A 19,589-nucleotide genomic window follows, 5' to 3' on the forward strand; every position below is an offset into this window, starting at 1 on the left:
TGGGGGGGTAGGAGGGGGGGTTGCTAGCAGGGGAGGAGAGAGGAGGAGAAGAGGATGGGAGAGGAGAGGAGGAGTCGGGAGTTGGGGAGGGGGGGAGTGGAGGGGAGGAGAGGAGAGGATGGGAGAGGAGAGGAGGAGAGGAGAGGAGAAGAGAAGAGAGAAGAGGATGAGAGAGGAGAGGAGGCTTGGCTGCTCACTTCACTATACTCCAGCTGGGCTCGATGCTGGAGATGGTGGGGTCCTCTGTGTAGATGTAGCGTGTGTCACTGCTGGTGACCTCAGCTTTGTCGATTAACAATTTGATTGACGCAGGCCCTGAGCCAGACAGGGACGTCGGTGTCACACACACAATGTCCCTGTTGGTCCTCCTGTGGCCGGATAGACAGAAGATGTGTCATATTGTGTCACAGAGTTCATTCACTGTCTGAAACAACACTTAAGAAAATGTCATGCTGTCACCCTGTTATAATGCTGTTTTAATTTAACGTAAAAATAGACAGGTAACGTGCAGACAGGGTGTGATAGAACAGATTACACTACTATACTACCACAGTCCATTCCTTCGAGGTGGGGTCAAGCTGCCTGACTACTCACTTAACAAACAGACACTCCTCCTGGGCGATGAACACAGTGACGGTGCTACCAGCGTCCAGATGATGGCCTGATATCGTCAGCCGGGTCCCCCCGGACACGGGGCCCTTCTCCGGGTGCACATGGTTGAAGCTGGGGGTCTGAGAGAGGGGGGAAACTCACTCTTTACACCCAGCAGCACACAAAACAATTATACCGTTTTTTCTGAAAAGCTACTGTTACTGTTACAAATCGATTCCCATTATATTTCTAGTAATTGCTGCTCACACACTGCACCCCAGCCGAGCATGTTTTAGTATGTATTTTTGTATTCAGCAGCACAGTGACATGAGTAAGACTCTCCTTTTTCCTGTAATTAGCTACATAGTTTCTCGGTGCACATGTATTCATTTGGCTGGGAGCATCTTGGCATCTGCTGGAATTAAACTGCAAGACTACTATTGATTGGTGGTTTAAGGGCAAGCCCATTCATTTCAGTGAGCTGCTCTGTGCCCAGGCTGAGGAGATAATAGACTGACACCACATTCCTGTTTCACTGCTGCTTAATGCTCTGTCGGAATAGCTGGGTAATTACTGTATATCACATCGGCCACACTTTCTCGCACAACACGTTCCTCATCTCTGTATTGCAGCATAAGGCTAGGTAGTTCCCGGGGCTACATAGAACCACGACATTTGGGTTTGTATCCCTCCTCCCCGGGGAGAGAACAGACAGACTTTCTGCATAGTCATCGGTCTAGGAAAAGATGGGGTCATGCGAGGTCATACGCACCACGAAGGAGTACGTCTGGGAAGATTGGGTGCGGTACTCTGCACTGCACACCCCGATACACAGCTCCACCGGACCGCCTGGAGAATGGGGCAGCAGCGCTTCGGCCATGTCACACACAATCCTGAGGAACATACACACACTCAGCTGTCAATCAATGGCTCATTGCTTATAATGTCTAGCGTTCAAATGAAATACACTCTTAAAAGAAAAGGTGCTATCTAGAACCTTAAATGGTCCTTTGGCTGTCCCCATATGAGAACCCTTTCAAAAACCGTTTTTGGTTCCAGGTAGAACCATTTTGGGTTCCATGTAGAACCCTTTCTACAAAGCGTTCTACCTGGAACCAAAAAGGGTTCTCCTATGGGGACAGCTGAATAACCCTGTTTTCTAATAGTGTAGAGTTAAGAAACATATGATAAAGTTCATCTACCTGAAAACCATTCAAGCGAAATCCTATCGACAAAGGCACCACACTCACCTCTCAGCGCTGATGTACTCGGAGGTCACAGGGTTACAGCGAACCCCAGCCACCTGGACGTGGGCGATCTCCCGCACCTGCAGCCCGAGGTTCTCGCCCTCGATCGTCACTCGCGTGCCCCCCTCTTTGGGCCCCGTCAGTGGGCGGATCTTTCCATGGAAACAGGGTGAAGATCAAGGAAAAGCAATCTCCCCGTGTTCACACACAGCAGAGTGCCTGGGTTCAGCGGCTCTAGGCCACCGACTTAAATGCAACCATACAGAAGTATAAATACACAGCTCTCTGTGCTCCAGCCTCACCTTGGTGATGCGGGGGTGGCTGCAGCGGACGTTGTGCCTGCCGGGGTGCATCCAGTTCTGCTCCGGCGTCTGGCAGTGCTGCCTCAGGAGACACTTCTTGTTGTCCAGGCACCAGCCACACTCAAACGCTGTGCTGGCCTTCAGACACAGGCCACAGCTGTCCCTCTGGGCCTCGCACTTATATAGCAGGGCTGAGCGCAGATAGACAGACAGACACAGGGACAGACAGACAGACGGACAAACAGGGAGGGTTAACACTGGGCAAAGGTGGAGTCTGAGACAGAGAGGCGAGGGGCGCTGCACTGTGCTGTCTGTTTGTGCTGCATGGCTCACTCCCAGGTCCTGAGCTGTTAATCTCCCTCTATCCTTGGCTCAGCCTCGCACACTGCTCCTATGCACCACCTCAGATGTAAAGGTGAAGACGGTACACAGAGTTATTGACCAGTTCAGTGGGAGAACATAAAATACTGTGCTGCTAGCCACATGGCTAGCTATCTCCTCTCATCTTCGCGCAGAGCCAATCGCCCAGCAGAGAGATGCTATCTGCCGGCTGACTGTTACGGGTCTTACGAGAGCTACGGGACTCTTTCACAGCGGCCTGATCAAACCAGTGAGATAAAACACTTTTAAGAGAAGTATTGACAACCCCGTTTGTCCCTGACTTGCAGTGATACAAGGTGTCTTGATACAAAACATGGTACATTTAGTTCTGTGACTTTATCGCCCATAAGAAAGTTTGAAAATGCTACAGTTTTGAAGACCATAAGAAAAGAACTGCAAAGGCTTAATCCACATTAATTTACTGTGGTAGCCATAGCCCCCAGCACTGTACATGAAGTGGACTTAACACTAGAGGACTCAGCGAGGGATGACAACATATTTGACCAGCCCGAAGCCTCAGGCAACACACCGGTTGGGGCTGTTGTTTCCCTGTTGTGTGCCAGTTGTGTCAGTCTTGGATTTTTCATTGACATTATTTAGCAGCAACACTATTATGAGGAATGTATGACTCTGAATATGATAAAACAACATACCTTTCATGGTGGGAGGCTTGTCGATGAAGAAGTCTCCATCCCAGACGATAGAGAAGTCAACAGGCAGGTCTCCTGTCTCGTCCCCATCATACCAGTACTGGAGGTAGAAACACACATAACACCATGATTCAATCATCATACCAGTACTGGAGGTAGAAACACACACAACACCATGATTCAATCATCATACCAGTACTGGAGGTGCATAAAGCCCAACATCAGTCAGAGTTTGACCAGCCTTCATAGGGACCTATTAATAAAGACTAACTGTGGTTTATGACCTGGCTCATCAGTACAAACTGAGTTAAGCATGGCTGCTGGCACGGTGCAGTGGAAACCATAATGCTATAATATACACTACTCTGTACAATGAAAAACATTTCATCTCTGTGTAACAACCCATTAGCCCAGCCTGGCCACTAGATTCCATAGCTGTGAGTGAGGTCAGCGAGACATTGTGCCTTTAAAAAAAAGAGAGAGAGAGAGAGAGAGAGAGAGAGAGAGAGAGAGAGAGAGAGACAGAGAGACAGAGAGAGAGACAGAGAGAGAGAGACAGACAGAGAGACAGAGAGAGAGAGACAGACAGAGAGACAGAGAGAGAGAGACAGACAGAGAGACAGAGAGAGAGAGACAGACAGAGAGACAGAGAGAGAGAGAGACAGAGAGAGAGAGAGACAGAGAGAGAGAGAGACAGAGAGACAGAGAGAGAGAGAGAGAGAGAGAGAGAGAGAGAGAGAGAGGGACAGAGAGAGAGAGAGAGAGAGAGAGAGAGACAGAGAGTGAGTGAGAGACAGAGAGAGAGAGTGAGTGAGAGACAGAGAGAGAGAGTGAGTGAGTGAGTGAGTGAGTGAGTGAGTGAGTGAGTGAGTGAGTGAGTGAGTGAGTGAGTGAGTGAGAGGGACAGAGAGAGAGAGACAGAGAGAGAGACAGAGAGAGAGAGAGAGACAGAGACAGAGAGAGAGACAGAGAGAGAGAGAGACAGAGAGAGAGAGAGAGAGACAGAGAGAGAGAGAGAGACAGAGAGAGAGGGACAGAGAGGGACAGAGAGAGAGAGAGAGACAGAGAGAGAGAGAGAGAGAGAGAGAGAGAGAGACAGAGAGAGAGAGAGAGAGAGAGAGAGAGAGAGAGAGAGAGACAGAGTGGGTTGCTGCGGCTACTATGTGTCTGTCAGGTGAAGGAGGGGTGGTGGTTTTTACTGCCTGTGTTTTAATTAGCAGCAACACTCAGAGCACTTAGCCAGCAGCAACCCTGAGAGAATATCGCTGATCAGCCACATCGATCCATGGCCAGAACACTTATGAGTGTTCATAAGGAGGCGATGGAAGAATGAGGGCAGACTAACAGCAAGAGAGGGCCCTGAATTTAGCATTAAAAGGAGAACTTATTCCAGACCACATTAAATCATCTCTCAGTAGATTCAGAGAGAGAGAGAGAGCAGCTCCAGTTTGACACCCAATATGGAAATACGATTGCAACTGAAGGATCTTGTTGAACTGTTAAGTCTTAATGGAAGCATCATATGTGACAAATGGTTATCCATCCATACCTCACCTTTATCCATCCATACCTCACCTTTATCCATCCATATCTCACCTTTATCCATCCATACCTCAACTTTATCCATCCATACCTCACCTTTATCCATCCATACCTCACCTTTATCCATCCATACCTCACCTTTATCCATCCATACCTCACCTTTATCCATCCATACCTCACCTTTATCCATCCATACCTCACCTTTATCCATCCATACCTCACCTTTATCCATCCATACCTCACCTTTACCCATCCATACCTCACCTTTACCCATCCATACCTCACCTTTATCCATCCATACCTCACCTTTATCCGTCCATACCTCACCTTTATCCGTCCATACCTCACCTTTATCCATCCATACCTCAAATTTGTCCATCCATACCTCAACTTTATCCATCCATACCTCACCTAAATATATCAGAGCTGAGTAAACAACCAACACCTCCTAATATTCTTCATCAGTCCAGGGACATCGGCTGTGTTGTGTGTAAGTGTGTGTGTGTGTGTGTGTGTGTGTGTGTGTGTGCGCACATGTCTGTGGGTGTCTGTGCACACACGTGCATGTGTGTGGGCATGAGTGTGTGTGTTAGTGAGTGTGAAAGTGTAAATCTTTGTGCACCTGTCCTGGGAAATATCTGGGAGTAAGTCAAGCAGAGAATGCACCAGTGTGGGTGCTGAAAGGCTGAACTGAACCTGTTCACACCAGGCTCCAAATGTCCTTACATCTCTATAGGGCCCAGTTGGTACTGGGGTTATATCACATTAGGGTCCAATTGGTTCTGGGGTTACATCTCTATAGGGTCCAGTTGGTACTGGGGTTACATCTCTATAGGGCCCAGTTGGTAGTGGGGGTCCAATTGGTTCTGGGGTTACATCTCTATAGGGTCCAGTTGGTACTGGGGTTATATCTCTATAGGGCCCAGTTGGTACTGGGGTTATATCTCTATAGGGTCCAGATGGTACTGGGGTTATATCTCTATATGGTCCAGTTGGTTCTGGGGTTATATCTCTATAGGGCCCAGTTGGTACTAGGGTTATATCTATATAGGGTCCAGTTGGTTCTGGGGTTACATCTCAATAGGGTCCAGTTGGTTCTGGGGTTACATCTCAATAGGGTCCAGTTGGTTCTGGTACTGAGGTTACGTCTCTATAGGTTCCAGTTGGTACTGGGGTTACACCTCTATAGGGCCCAGTTGGTTCTGGTGTTACATCTCTATAGCGTCCAGTTGGTACTGGGGTTACATCTCAATAGGGTCCAGTTGGTTCTGGTACTGAGGTTACATCTCTATAGGGTCCAGTTGGTACTGGGGTTACACCTCTATAGGGCCCAGTTGGTTCTGGGGTTACATCTCAATAGGGTCCAGTTGGTTCTGGTACTGAGGTTACATCTCTATAGGGTCCAGTTGATACTGGGGCTACATCTCTATAGGGTCCAGTTGGTACTGAGGTTACATCTCTATAGGGTTAAGTTGGTACTAGGGTTATATCTATATAGGGCCCAGTTGGTACTGGGGTTATATCTCTATAGGGTCCAGTTGGTACTGGGGTTATATCTCTATAGGGTCCAGTTGGTACTGGGGTTATATCTCTATAGGGTCCAGTTGGTTCTTGGGTTACATCTCTATATGGTCCAGTTGGTTCTGGGGTTATATCTCTATAGGGCCCAGTTGGTACTTGGGTTATATCTATATAGGGCCCAGTTGGTACTAGGGTTACATCTCTATAGGGTCCAGTTGGTACTGGGGTTACACCTCTATAGGGCCCAGTTGGTACTTGGGTTATATCTATATAGGGCCCAGTTGGTACTGGGGTTACATCTCTATAGGGTCCAGTTGGTACTGGGGTTACACCTCTATAGGGCCCAGTTGGTTCTGGGGTTACATCTCTATAGCGTCCAGTTGGTACTGGGGTTACATCTCAATAGGGTCCAGTTGGTTCTGGTACTGAGGTTACGTCTCTATAGGGTCCAGTTGGTTCTGGGGTTACATCTCTATATGGTCCAGTTGGTTCTGGGGTTATATCTCTATAGGGCCCAGTTGGTACTTGGGTTATATCTATATAGGGTCCAGTTGGTACTAGGGTTATATCTATATAGGGCCCAGTTGGTACTGGGGTTATATCTCTATAGGGTCCAGTTGGTTCTGGTACTGAGGTTACGTCTCCATAGGGCCCAGTTGCTCCTGGGGTTACATCTCTATAGGGTCCAGTTGGTACTGGGGTTACACCTCTATAGGGCCCAGTTGGTTCTGGGGTTACATCTCTATAGGGTCCAGTTGGTTCTGGGGCTACTTCTCTATAGGGTCCAGTTGGTACTGAGGTTACATCTCTAAAGGGTCCAGTTGGTACTTGGGTTATATCTATATAGGGTCCAGTTGGTACTAGGGTTATATCTATATAGGGCCCAGTTGGTACTGGGGTTATATCTCTATAGGGTCCAGTTGGTACTGGGGTTATATCTCTATAGGGTCCAGTTGGTACTGGGGTTATATCTCTATAGGGTCCAGTTGGTACTGGGGTTATATCTCTATAGGGTCCAGTTGGTTCTGGTACTGAGGTTACGTCTCCATAGGGCCCAGTTGGTACTGGGGCTACATCTCTATAGGGTCCAGTTGGTACTGAGGTTACATCTCTATAGGGCCCAGTTGGTACTGGGGTTACATCTCTATAGGGTCCAGTTGGTACTGGGGGCACTAATCCAGGTAGCCTAGTGGTTAGAACTTTGGACTAGTAACCGAAAGGTTTGCAAGATCAAATCCCCGAGATGACAAGTACTTCCGGCGCCGACAGAGATGGCCGCCTCGCTTCGCGTTCCTAGAAAACTATGCAGTTTTTAGTTTTTTTACGTGTTATTTCTTACATTAGTACCCCAGGTCATCCTAGGTTTCATTACATACAGTCGAGAAGAACTCCTGAATATAAGATCAGCGTCAACTCACCATCAGTACGACCAAGAATATGTTTTTCGCGACGCGGATCCTGTGTTCTGCCTCTCAAACAGGACAACGAAATGGAGAGGGAAAGAGGGAAACGAGGCGGTCTTCTGGTCAGACTCCGGAGACGGGCACATCGTGCACCACTCCCTAGCATTCTTCTCGCCAATGTCCAGTCTCTTGACAACAAGGTTGATGAAATCCGAGCAAGGGTAGCATTCCAGAGGGACATCAGAGACTGTAACGTTCTTTGCTTCACGGAAACATGGCTCACTGGAGAGACGCTATCGGAGGCGGTGCAGCCAGCGGGTTTCTCCACGCATCGCGCCGACAGAAACAAACATCTTTCTGGTAAGAAGAGGGGCGGGGGCGTATGCCTTATGGCTAACGAGACATGGTGTGATGAAAGAAACATACAGGAACTCAAATCCTTCTGTTCACCTGATTTAGAATTCCTCACAATCAAATGTAGACCGCATTATCTACCAAGAGAATTCTCTTCGATTATAATCACAGCCGTATATATCCCCCCCCAAGCAGACACATCGATGGCTCTGAACAAACTTTATTTGACTCTTTGCAAACTGGAATCCATTTATCCGGAGGCTGCATTCATTGTAGCTGGGGATTTTAACAAGGCTAATCTGAAAACAAGACTCCCTAAATTTTATCAGCATATCGATTGCGCAACCAGGGGTGGAAAAACCTTGGATCATTGTTACTCTAACTTCCGCGACGCATATAAGGCCCTGCCCCGCCCTCCTTTCGGAAAAGCTGACCACGACTCCATTTTGTTGATCCCTGCCTACAGACAGAAACTAAAACAAGAGGCTCCCACGCTGAGGTCTGTCCAACGCTGGTCCGACCAAGCTGACTCCACACTCCAAGACTGCTTCCATCACGTGGACTGGGATATGTTTTGTATTGCGTCAGATAACAATATTGACGAATACGCTGATTCGGTGTGCGAGTTCATTAGAACGTGCGTTGAAGATGTCGTTCCCATAGCAACGATTAAAACATTCCCTAACCAGAAACCGTGGATTGATGGCAGCATTCGCGTGAAACTGAAAGTGCGAACTACTGCTTTTAATCAGGGCAAGGTGACTGGTAACATGACCGAATACAAACAGTGCAGCGATTCCCTCCGCAAGGCTATCAAACAAGCTAAGCGTTAGTACAGAGACAAAGTAGAATCTCAATTCAACGGCTCAGACACAAGAGGCATGTGGCAGGGTCTACAGTCAATCACGGACTACAAGAAGAAATCCAGCCCAGTCACGGACCAGGATGTCTTGCTCCCAGGCAGACTAAATAATTTTTTTGCCCGCTTTGAGGACAATACAGTGCCACTGACACAGCCTGCAACGAAAACATGCGGACTCTCCTTCACTGCAGCCGAGGTGAGTAAGACATTTAAACGTGTTAACCCTCGCAAGGCTGCAGGCCCAGACGGCATCCCCAGCCGCGCCCTCAGAGCATGCGCAGACCAGCTGGCCGGTGTGTTTACGGACATATTCAATCAATCCCTATACCAGTCTGCTGTTCCCACATGCTTCAAGAGGGCCACCATTGTTCCTGTTCCCAAAAAAGCTAAGGTAACTGAGCTAAACGACTACCGCCCCGTAGCACTCACTTCCGTCACCATGAAGTGCTTTGAGAGACTAGTCAAGGACCATATCACCTCCACCCTACCTGACACCCTAGACCCACTCCAATTTGCTTACCGCCCAAATAGGTCCACAGACGATGCAATCTCAACCACACTGCCCTAACCCATCTGGACAAGAGGAATACCTATGTGAGAATGCTGTTCATTGACTACAGCTCGGCATTCAACACCATAGTACCCTCCAAGCTCGTCATCAAGCTCGAGACCCTGGGTCTCGACCCCGCCCTGTGCAACTGGGTACTGGACTTCCTGACGGGCCACCCCCAGGTGGTGAGGGTAGGCAACAACATCTCCTCCCCGCTGATCCTCAACACTGGGGCCCCACAAGGGTGCGTTCTGAGCCCTCTCCTGTACTCCCTGTTCACCCACGACTGCGTGGCCACGCACGCCCCCAACTCAATCATCAAGTTTGCGGACGACACAACAGTGGTAGGCTTGATTACCAACAACGACGAGACGGCCTACAGGGAGGAGGTGAGGGCCCTCGGAGTGTGGTGTCAGGAAAATAACCTCACACTCAACGTCAACAAAACTAAGGAGATGATTGTGGACTTCAGGAAACAGCAGAGGGAACACCCCCCTATCCACATCGATGGAACAGTAGTGGAGAGGGTAGCAAGTTTTAAGTTCCTCGGCATACACATCACAGACAAACTGAATTGGTCCACTCACACAGACAGCATCGTGAAGAAGGCGCAGCAGCGCCTCTTCAACCTCAGGAGGCTGAAGAAATTCGGCTTGTCACCAAAAGCACTCTCAAACTTCTACAGATGCACAATCGAGAGCACCCTGGCGGGCTGTATCACCGCCTGGTACGGCAACTGCTCCGCCCACAACCGTAAGGCTCTCCAGAGGGTAGTGAGGTCTGCACAACGCATCACCGGGGGCAAACTACCTGCCCTCCAGGACACCTACACCACCCGATGTTACAGGAAGGCCATAAAGATCATCAAGGACATCAACCACCCGAGCCACTGCCTGTTCACCCCGCTATCATCCAGAAGGCGAGGTCAGTACAGGTGCATCAAAGCTGGGACCGAGAGACTGAAAAACAGCTTCTATCTCAAGGCCATCAGACTGTTAAACAGCCACCACTAACATTGAGTGGCTGCTGCCAACACACTGACACTGACACTGACTCAACTCCAGCCACTTTAATAATGGGAATTGATGGGAAATGATGTAAATATATCACTAGCCACTTTAAACAATGCTACCTTATATAATGTTACTTACCCTACATTATTCATCTCATATGCATACGTATATACTGTACTCTATATCATCGACTGCATCCTTATGTAATACATGTATCACTAGCCACTTTAACTATGCCACTTTGTTTACATACTCATCTCATATGTATATACTGTACTCGATACCATCTACTGTATCTTGCCTATGCTGCTCTGTACCATCACTCATTCATATATCCTTATGTACATATTCTTTATCCTCTTACACTGTGTATAAGACAGTAGTTTTGGAATTGTTAGTTAGATTACTTGTTGGTTATTACTGCATTGTCGGAACTAGAAGTACAAGCATTTCGCTACACTCGCATTAACACCTGCTAACCATGTGTATGTGACAAATAAAATTTGATTTGATTTGATTTGACTACAAAAACAAAACTCAACTTGAGACCATCCTCACTTCTATCCATCAAACAGACATATAAACTACAGTTAACCTTTTGCGGTCTTGTTTTTCAGCCATTAATCGGAAATGCCTTATTTAATAACAGCATTTTGTGAAATGGTTTTAGAAGGCCAGCGATGTTCTTCACAGTCCAATGAGGTGTTACATTTGCTCAATAAGTAAACCAAATTTGATAGGTGAGTTAATGGCAGTATTCAAAGCCTTGTCGGGTTCAGAAACACGCAGTGTACAGGTTGTTGTCATGCCCTCTTCCCAAGGCCCTGATAATGAAAACCACATGAGAGCCATACAGTGTATTTTTGGAGGTAATATAATGTACAGTATTTCTGGAGGTAACATCATGTATTTCTGGAGGTAACAGAATGTATTTTTGGAGGTAGTATAATGTATTTCTGGAGGTAACAATGTATTTCTGGAGGTAACAATGTATTTCTGGAGGTAGTATAATGTATTTCTGGAGGTAACAATGTATTTCTGGAGGTAGTATAATGTATTTCTGGAGGTAGTATAATGTATTTCTGGAGGTAACATAATGTATTTCTGGAGGTAACATGTATTTCTGGAGGTAACATAATGTATTTCTGGAGGTAGTATAATGTATTTCTGGAGGTAACATAATGTATTTCTGGAGGTAACATAATGTACTTCTAGAAGTAACTATGTATTTCTGGAGGTAGTATAATGTATTTCTGGAGGTAGTATAATGTATTTCTGGAGGTAACATAATGTACTTCTAGAAGTAACTATGTATTTCTGGAGGTAACATAATGTACTTCTAGAAGTAACTATGTATTTCTGGAGGTAATATAATGTATTTTCTAGCCTTCTTTTTCAAGTGAAAGGCAGGCAGCTTTGAGGAGATTAGTGGTTGTGTGTAAACGGAGGGAAGCTTTTGTGTTGGGCCATACAATGCAGCTTATCTCTGCCAGTCGTGAATTGATTTTCCTCAGGCCATGGTTCCACTGGGTCTGAAACTAGCAAGTGGAGACAAACTGGCCTGGTTCTGTCAGACATGTCTCTGGGCTGCAGGCGAGGCAGTGAGGTAATCTTACTTTTAAAAAAACCAAACCCATCACTGGATAGAAAAAAACCATTTGAAACTAGCGCTACCTTTTAAGACTTATCCTTAGCTCTTAATGGAAACAACAGTTATAGCTGAACAAATGGATTGATAGAGTGACAGTGACCAGAAGGAATAGCTTCCATTTGTTCAGATATAACTGTAAATTGTGAAGTGTCTGTTGAAGGGACCCATATGAAAGATACACATATTGTAACCAAGTTCATTTTATTGTAGGCTTACTATGTTTCAAAGATGATGGGTTTGGAGAATATTTTTCTTAAATAATTTGTGTTTATTCAGAATAAACTAATAAAGATTCAATTATACTCTGGCAAGGATCAGCTGTAGTTCTCTGCAGCAGTTTAACCATCTGTCAAACATTTTTATTTTACCTTTATTTAACCTGGCAAGTCAGTGAAGAACAAATTCGTATTTTCAATGGCCTAGGAACAGTGGGTTAACTGCCTTGTTCAGGGGCAGAACAACTGATTTTTACCTTCGATCTTGCAACCTTTCATTACTAGTCCAACATTCTAACCACTAGGCTACCTGCCGCCCTGAAATTAAGAGGACAAATACTATACTGTAAATTGAGGATGCAATTCAGGGTTTTCACACCCACCCCGGGTGCACGTTTTGGTTTTGCCCAGGACAGAGTTTGAGAAAAACCTTGGTGTAGACTATGACTAGTAGAATTGGCTTTGTCATCAATGCTGGCTCCCTTCTGGTGACAGAGTGAAAATCATTTTCCCTTAATGATGAAGGCTTTCCTGTTTCAATTAATTAAGTTTCAAAATTCTACCGACTTCAGCAAAATTACCTTTGAATAAGGGCCTTTTTCCTTCTTAAACATACACAGTAATGAACAGCGAGTCCATATTAGTGAACATAAATGATGTTTTCTGTAAACCACACTTCATTTCATCATTGTGATTATCGCACTAGGAAAATATGTACTGTATGCTGCATCCTGGTGGCAGATTTAAGGTCAGACTAGCGTGATTGAAGAAACAGATAGGGTCATCTGGAATGGTCTTATTAGCCACGAAGGATTACGGCTGGTTCAGAGCTCACTCCATAAACATAGAGTATATCAATTGCATGTTGAGGCCATGGTTGAATTCGTGCCATCATATTTGAGGTAAGTGCATTAACCAGAGAACACCAAAGCATACTTTTCACATGATGACACTGAAACATTCTCTGTAGATTACTTTGGGAGTCTACAAAGTGTTCAGAGCAGGCATAACTAATGCACTGATTTCTCAATTAGGGGAATGCAGCGGAGACTCACTCCCTTTCCATTGCTGGTGCTTAAAGCAAAACAAACAGGATGAGACAGGCTCATAATTCATGCTATTGATAGCTAGATCACACCATTTAGAGGACAATGTATTCCACCAGAGCCCACCTGCTACAGAGCCCACCTGCTACAGAGCCCACCTGCTACAGAGCCAACATGCTTACAGAGCCCACCTGCTACAGAGCCCACCTGCTACAGAGCCCACCTGCTACAGAGCCCGCCCTGCTACAGAGCCCACCTGCTACAGAGCCCACCTGCTACAGAGCCCACCTGCTACAGAGCCAACATGCTACAGAGCCCACCTGCTACAGAGCCCACCTGCTACAGAGCCCACCCTGCTACAGAGCCAACATGCTACAGAGCCCACCTGCTACAGAGCCAACATGCTACAGAGCCCACCTGCTACAGAGCCCGCCCTGCTACAGAGCCCACCCTGCTACAGAGCCCACCCTGCTACAGAGCCCACCCTGCTACAGAGCCCACCTGCTACAGAGCCCACCTGCTACAGAGCCAACATGCTACAGAGCCAACATGCTACAAAGCCTCACAGGCACAGTATCTTCGACCTCAGAGACTGATGGGGATGCAAATATGCAACAATCACAAGAAAGAGGGTAAATACCATATCATTATAATGACTATTCTATGAGGAAAAAAGTGCAGAGGAGATGTTGGAGGATAAAAACAACCTCAAAGATGTATCATAAACAGCAACATATATCGGTTCTTCAGAGTGGCGCAGCGGTCTAAGGCACTGCATCTCAGTGCTAGAGGCGTCACAACAGACACCCTGGTTTGATTCCAGGCTGTATCACAACCGGCTGTGATTGGGAGTCCCATAGGTCGGCGCACAATTGTCCCAGCGTCATCTGGCTGTCATTGTAAATAAGAATTTGCTCTTAACTGACTTGCCTAGTTAAATGAAGGTTAAATGAATAAATGTATAATATCCTCCCCTAATTGATGTAAAATTGAGCTTTTTTTTTTTTTTACATTGACAATGAGGTGACATGTTCACAGTATCATTAACATGTACGTTGGTTCATGGTAAATCTTTTCCATTAGCAGGGCCTTTGGTGTTAAGAGCAGGGCAGGTCCTTTGGAGACCTGACAAGTATGTTCCACTGAGAAACACCAAAGACGTTGGTAGTCTGATTGGGCACTTGATGAGAATAATAGAATAATGAGGGCATGCTGGTTCAGAAAGCCTGAAAAATAACATGGAAGTGTTTTTTTTTTATTCAAAAGCTTTGCTACCATGGTTCGAAATAATGATGTTCTTTGTGAGAGCACTTTCCATCAAGAGGATAGTGCGGAACTCGTTGTGCAAAAGGCCTTTAGTCGACGTTTCCTGGGTAACACTGCCAATGCCTGTCGCTATGGGGTCAGCAGGGCTTAGCAACACTTACATCCGTGGATTAATTTGGGACTATTTTAATCTTTTGATACAAAAGTCCCATGTATTAAGATTCAGCCAATCAAAGTTATACGCGTGCCATGTTTAATCTGCAACGTAGAGCATGCTGTCAAACAAAAATGCATAAAATGCACAAAAGCCCTTTACACTACCAAAGCAAATGCTTATTCAGTTTCAAAGACCCCGATTTATCATTTATTTTGAAAGGCAGTGTGTATATGTGTGGGGGGTGTATCATACTGATTTATTCCAGCTATGGCAGCACATTGCTGATGTCTGCAGTAAAATCAAGTGGGAGAAACAAGCAGGCGTGTGTCTGAGCTGATTACAGTCCGTGGTATGCCTTTTGAAATGATACCCGTATATATCGTACAGTTGGGGAACATCATTTATGGATTGATGTGGATCAGCATGAATTATCATATAGAGTTGTCTAATCTGTATGTATGCGCACCTTAGAAAAAAGGTACTGTGTTTCTCTATGGACGCAGGTGGCATGTGGGTCATGCATGATGCACCTGTTGCATTAGAACTGAAACGACATGAGTCCAATCACACCAGGAGTAAACCAGTAGTGTACCTTAGTTGGTCTATTTAGCTGGAGAAATTGAATGCTTTGAAATACCAGTAGAGGCAGAGAGACGGGGAAGAGATGGAATGTGGAAAGGGGATGTATTTGACTTCAGGCTGTATTTGGGCAGAGACAGGGCACAACCTTGCGTTGTATTTGTGCAGGATGTGATGTCCGACCCATGTGTTGTTCTCCTCTGTCTATTGGTCTGCCTCTCTGTCTGCAAACTGCTGTCTGTCTGCAAACTGAGGGAAAACTGCTGTTATCTGTCTGCATCAATGACCCAGGGCTTCTCTAGATCTATGGCATGGACATCTTTCACACGCTGAACTGCACATCACAGATCAAGGGTCAACTTCACATACAGCAGTTCTGAAAATAGACAAACACACAGCAACGTGGACATACGGGCCTCACGGCTAGTTTCTTAATGGCAGTTCTATGTACCAGGGTTGGGTTCAATTCAAATTGAAAGGAGTCAATTCAGGAAGTGATTTGAATAAACAATTCTGAAATGTAATAACTTTTCAAATAAATAGCGTGCACGTTCAGTTGATTGACAAGTCATTGAAAATAAATGCAATTTCTTCTATTATTGAATTATAATTTTTGTTAAACTGCTATATTTGATGTATTTTCAAACGCATTTAGCGGTCTATAAATGCATATCACTGCGAGAGTGACAGAGCAGCTGTCTCAGGGGGAGAAAGGCCAGGCAGTGGGAAGCGACGGGAGACGGGAGCGAGGCTTGTTTGTCCACTACAACGCCCCCTCTCTCCCAGGGAGGGGCCCTGATTGGAAGAGGAGATCGTTGCAGGGATAAGAGACCTGATAAGAGAACAGTTATGAGGCAGTGAAGGAATAATATGAGCGGTCTGGCTGTGTGTTTAGGTCCCACGGGAAGAATCTGAGTTAGTTCCACTCAGAGAACATTTTTCATCACCACGCAGAGGCCAGTCTCACTTAGTTTAAGCATTACAATCCCTACATTAACAGATATTAAAGAAAAACCAGAAAGTGAAAGCTAATCAAACTGCCACAGGCTAGAGTTGCCCTGTCTGGTAAAACATACTGTCACAGGCTAGAGTTGCCCTGTCTGGTAAAACATACTGTCACAGGCTAGAGTTGCCCTGTCTGGTAAAACATACTGTCACAGGCTAGAGTTGCCCTGTCTGGTAAAACATACTGTCACAGGCTAGAGTTGCCCTGTCTGGTAAAACATACTGTCACAGGCTAGAGTTGCCCTGTCTGGTAAAACATACTGTCACAGGCTAGAGTTGCCCTGTCTGGTAAAACATACTGTCACAGGCTAGAGTTGCCCTGTCTGGTAAAACATACTGTCACAGGCTAGAGTTGCCCTGTCTGGTAAAACATACTGTCACAGGCTAGAGTTGCCCTGTCTGGTAAAACATACTGTCACAGGCTAGAGTTGCCCTGTCTGGTAAAACATACTGTCACAGGCTAGAGTTGCCCTGTCTGGTAAAACATACTGTCACAGGCTAGAGTTGCCCTGTCTGGTAAAACATACTGTCACAGGCTAGAGTTGCCCTGTCTGGTAAAACATACTGTCACAGGCTAGAGTTGCCCTGTCTGGTAAAACATACTGTCACAGGCTAGACTTGCCCTGTCTGGTAAAACATACTGTCACAGGCTAGAGTTGCCCTGTCTGGTAAAACATACTGTCACAGGCTAGAGTTGCCCTGTCTGGTAAAACATACTGTCACAGGCTAGAGTTGCCCTGTCTGGTAAAACATACTGTCACAGGCTAGAGTTGCCCTGTCTGGTAAAACATACTGTCACAGGCTAGAGTTGCCCTGTCTGGTAAAACATACTGTCACAGGCTAGAGTTGCCCTGTCTGGTAAAACATACTGTCACAGGCTAGAGTTGCCCTGTCTGGTAAAACATACTGTCACAGGCTAGAGTTGCCCTGTCTGGTAAAACATACTGTCACAGGCTAGAGTTGCCCTGTCTGGTAAAACATACTGTCACAGGCTAGAGTTGCCCTGTCTGGTAAAACATACTGTCACAGGCTAGAGTTGCCCTGTCTGGTAAAACATACTGTCACAGGCTAGAGTTGCCCTGTCTGGTAAAACATACTGTCACAGGCTAGAGTTGCCCTGTCTGGTAAAACATACTGTCACAGGCTAGAGTTGCCCTGTCTGGTAAAACATACTGTCACAGGCTAGAGTTGCCCTGTCTGGTAAAACATACTGTCACAGGCTAGAGTTGCCCTGTCTGGTAAAACATACTGTCACAGGCTAGAGTTGCCCTGTCTGGTAAAACATACTGTCACAGGCTAGAGTTGCCCTGTCTGGTAAAACATACTGTCACAGGCTAGAGTTGCCCTGTCTGGTAAAACATACGGTCACAGGCTAGAGTTGCCCTGTCTGGTAAAACATACGGTCACAGGCTAGAGTTGCCCTGTCTGGTAAAACATACTGTCACAGGCTAGAGTTGCCCTGTCTGGTAAAACATACTGTTACAGGCTAGAGTTGCCCTGTCTGGTAAAACATACTGTCACAGGCTAGAGTTGCCCTGTCTGGTAAAACATACTGTCACAGGCTAGAGTTGCCCTGTCTGGTAAAACATACTGTCACAGGCTAGAGTTGCCCTGTCTGGTAAAACATACTGTCACAGGCTAGAGTTGCCCTGTCTGGTAAAACATACTGTCACAGGCTAGAGTTGCCCTGTCTGGTAAAACATACTGTCACAGGCTAGAGTTGCCCTGTCTGGTAAAACATACTGTCACAGGCTAGAGTTGCCCTGTCTGGTAAAACATACTGTCACAGGCTAGAGTTGCCCTGTCTGGTAAAACATACTGTCACAGGCTAGAGTTGCCCTGTCTGGTAAAACATACTGTCACAGGCTAGAGTTGCCCTGTCTGGTAAAACATACTGTCACAGGCTAGACTTGCCCTGTCTGGTAAAACATACTGTCACAGGCTAGAGTTGCCCTGTCTGGTAAAACATACTGTCACAGGCTAGAGTTGCCCTGTCTGGTAAAACATACTGTCACAGGCTAGAGTTGCCCTGTCTGGTAAAACATACTGTCACAGGCTAGAGTTGCCCTGTCTGGTAAAACATACTGTCACAGGCTAGAGTTGCCCTGTCTGGTAAAACATACTGTCACAGGCTAGACTTGCCCTGTCTGGTAAAACATACTGTCACAGGCTAGAGTTGCCTTGTCTGGTAAAACATACTGTCACAGGCTAGAGTTGCCCTGTCTGGTAAAACATACTGTCACAGGCTAGAGTTGCCCTGTCTGGTAAAACATACTGTCACAGGCTAGAGTTGCCCTGTCTGGTAAAACATACTGTCACAGGCTAGAGTTGCCCTGTCTGGTAAAACATACTGTCACAGGCTAGAGTTGCCCTGTCTGGTAAAACATACTGTCACAGGCTAGAGTTGCCCTGTCTGGTAAAACATACTGTCACAGGCTAGAGTTGCCCTGTCTGGTAAAACATACTGTCACAGGCTAGAGTTGCCCTGTCTGGTAAAACATACTGTCACAGCTGGTGAACATGTCCAACGTATGCTTAACCTAACTAACCCCCACCACAGAACAGGGGCCTCCCATGAGGACAAAAGTGCTGACTGATATCTGAACGTTCTCAGCAAGGGCCAGAGTAAACAGGAGATGAAATTGATTGATTTCAGCATTGCCTATCTGAGGACACTCACAATTGCATTAGCATGGACCCCATGGCCTTAAAATCACCTGGCTACAGCACTGTGGGAATGAAGCTGCGCCACTCGTCTTGACGGCAAATTGATTGATGGCTGTTGCCTTGAGTGTTTGGGGGGAGGGGGGGCGGACAGCACACACTAGAGACTGAGTCTAATCTGCGGCATGTCTTTACTATGGCTAAATTACTATTCAGAAGAGATCCATCAGTTGAGGGCAGAGAGACAGAGACGGACGGGGGGATGATGTGGCCCGCTGTGTCACAGGTAATCACACCATCTATTCATTTAAACATTCCATTCAAAGAGAGAGGAGAGACGGGGGTGGAGAAAGAAAGACAGAGATAGAGATTGTGTCCTTTAACCATTTGTACATTGCTAAAACACTGTATATATATATAATATGACATTTGTAATGTCTTTACTGTTTTGAAACTTCTGTATGTGTAATGTTTACTGTTCATTTTTGTTGTTTTTCACTTTATATATTCACTTTGTATGTTGTCTACCTCACTTGCTTTGGCAATGTTAACACATGTTTCCCATGCCAATAAAGCCCTTGAATTGAATT

General features: G+C 46.1%; 1 protein-coding gene across 3 annotated transcripts in view; it reads right to left on the reverse strand.

The window, feature by feature from the left end:
• The window catches only part of LOC109869322 (plexin A3), a 188,067-nt gene that overhangs the window by 28,331 nt on the left and 140,147 nt on the right, over positions 1-19,589 (reverse strand). For all 3 annotated transcript variants that reach the window (XM_020459397.2, XM_031804073.1, XM_031804074.1), the window contains 6 exons: positions 3,175-3,271; positions 2,141-2,331; positions 1,842-1,990; positions 1,364-1,484; positions 595-731; positions 198-368 (listed from right to left, as the gene is read on the reverse strand). In XM_020459397.2, the coding sequence (XP_020314986.2) occupies positions 198-368; positions 595-731; positions 1,364-1,484; positions 1,842-1,990; positions 2,141-2,331; positions 3,175-3,271 (866 nt within the window). The remainder of the gene's footprint in view (positions 1-197; positions 369-594; positions 732-1,363; positions 1,485-1,841; positions 1,991-2,140; positions 2,332-3,174; positions 3,272-19,589) is intronic.

The sequence above is a fragment of the Oncorhynchus kisutch genome, linkage group LG24, assembly GCF_002021735.2.
Source record: "Oncorhynchus kisutch isolate 150728-3 linkage group LG24, Okis_V2, whole genome shotgun sequence".
NCBI lineage: Eukaryota > Metazoa > Chordata > Actinopteri > Salmoniformes > Salmonidae > Oncorhynchus > Oncorhynchus kisutch.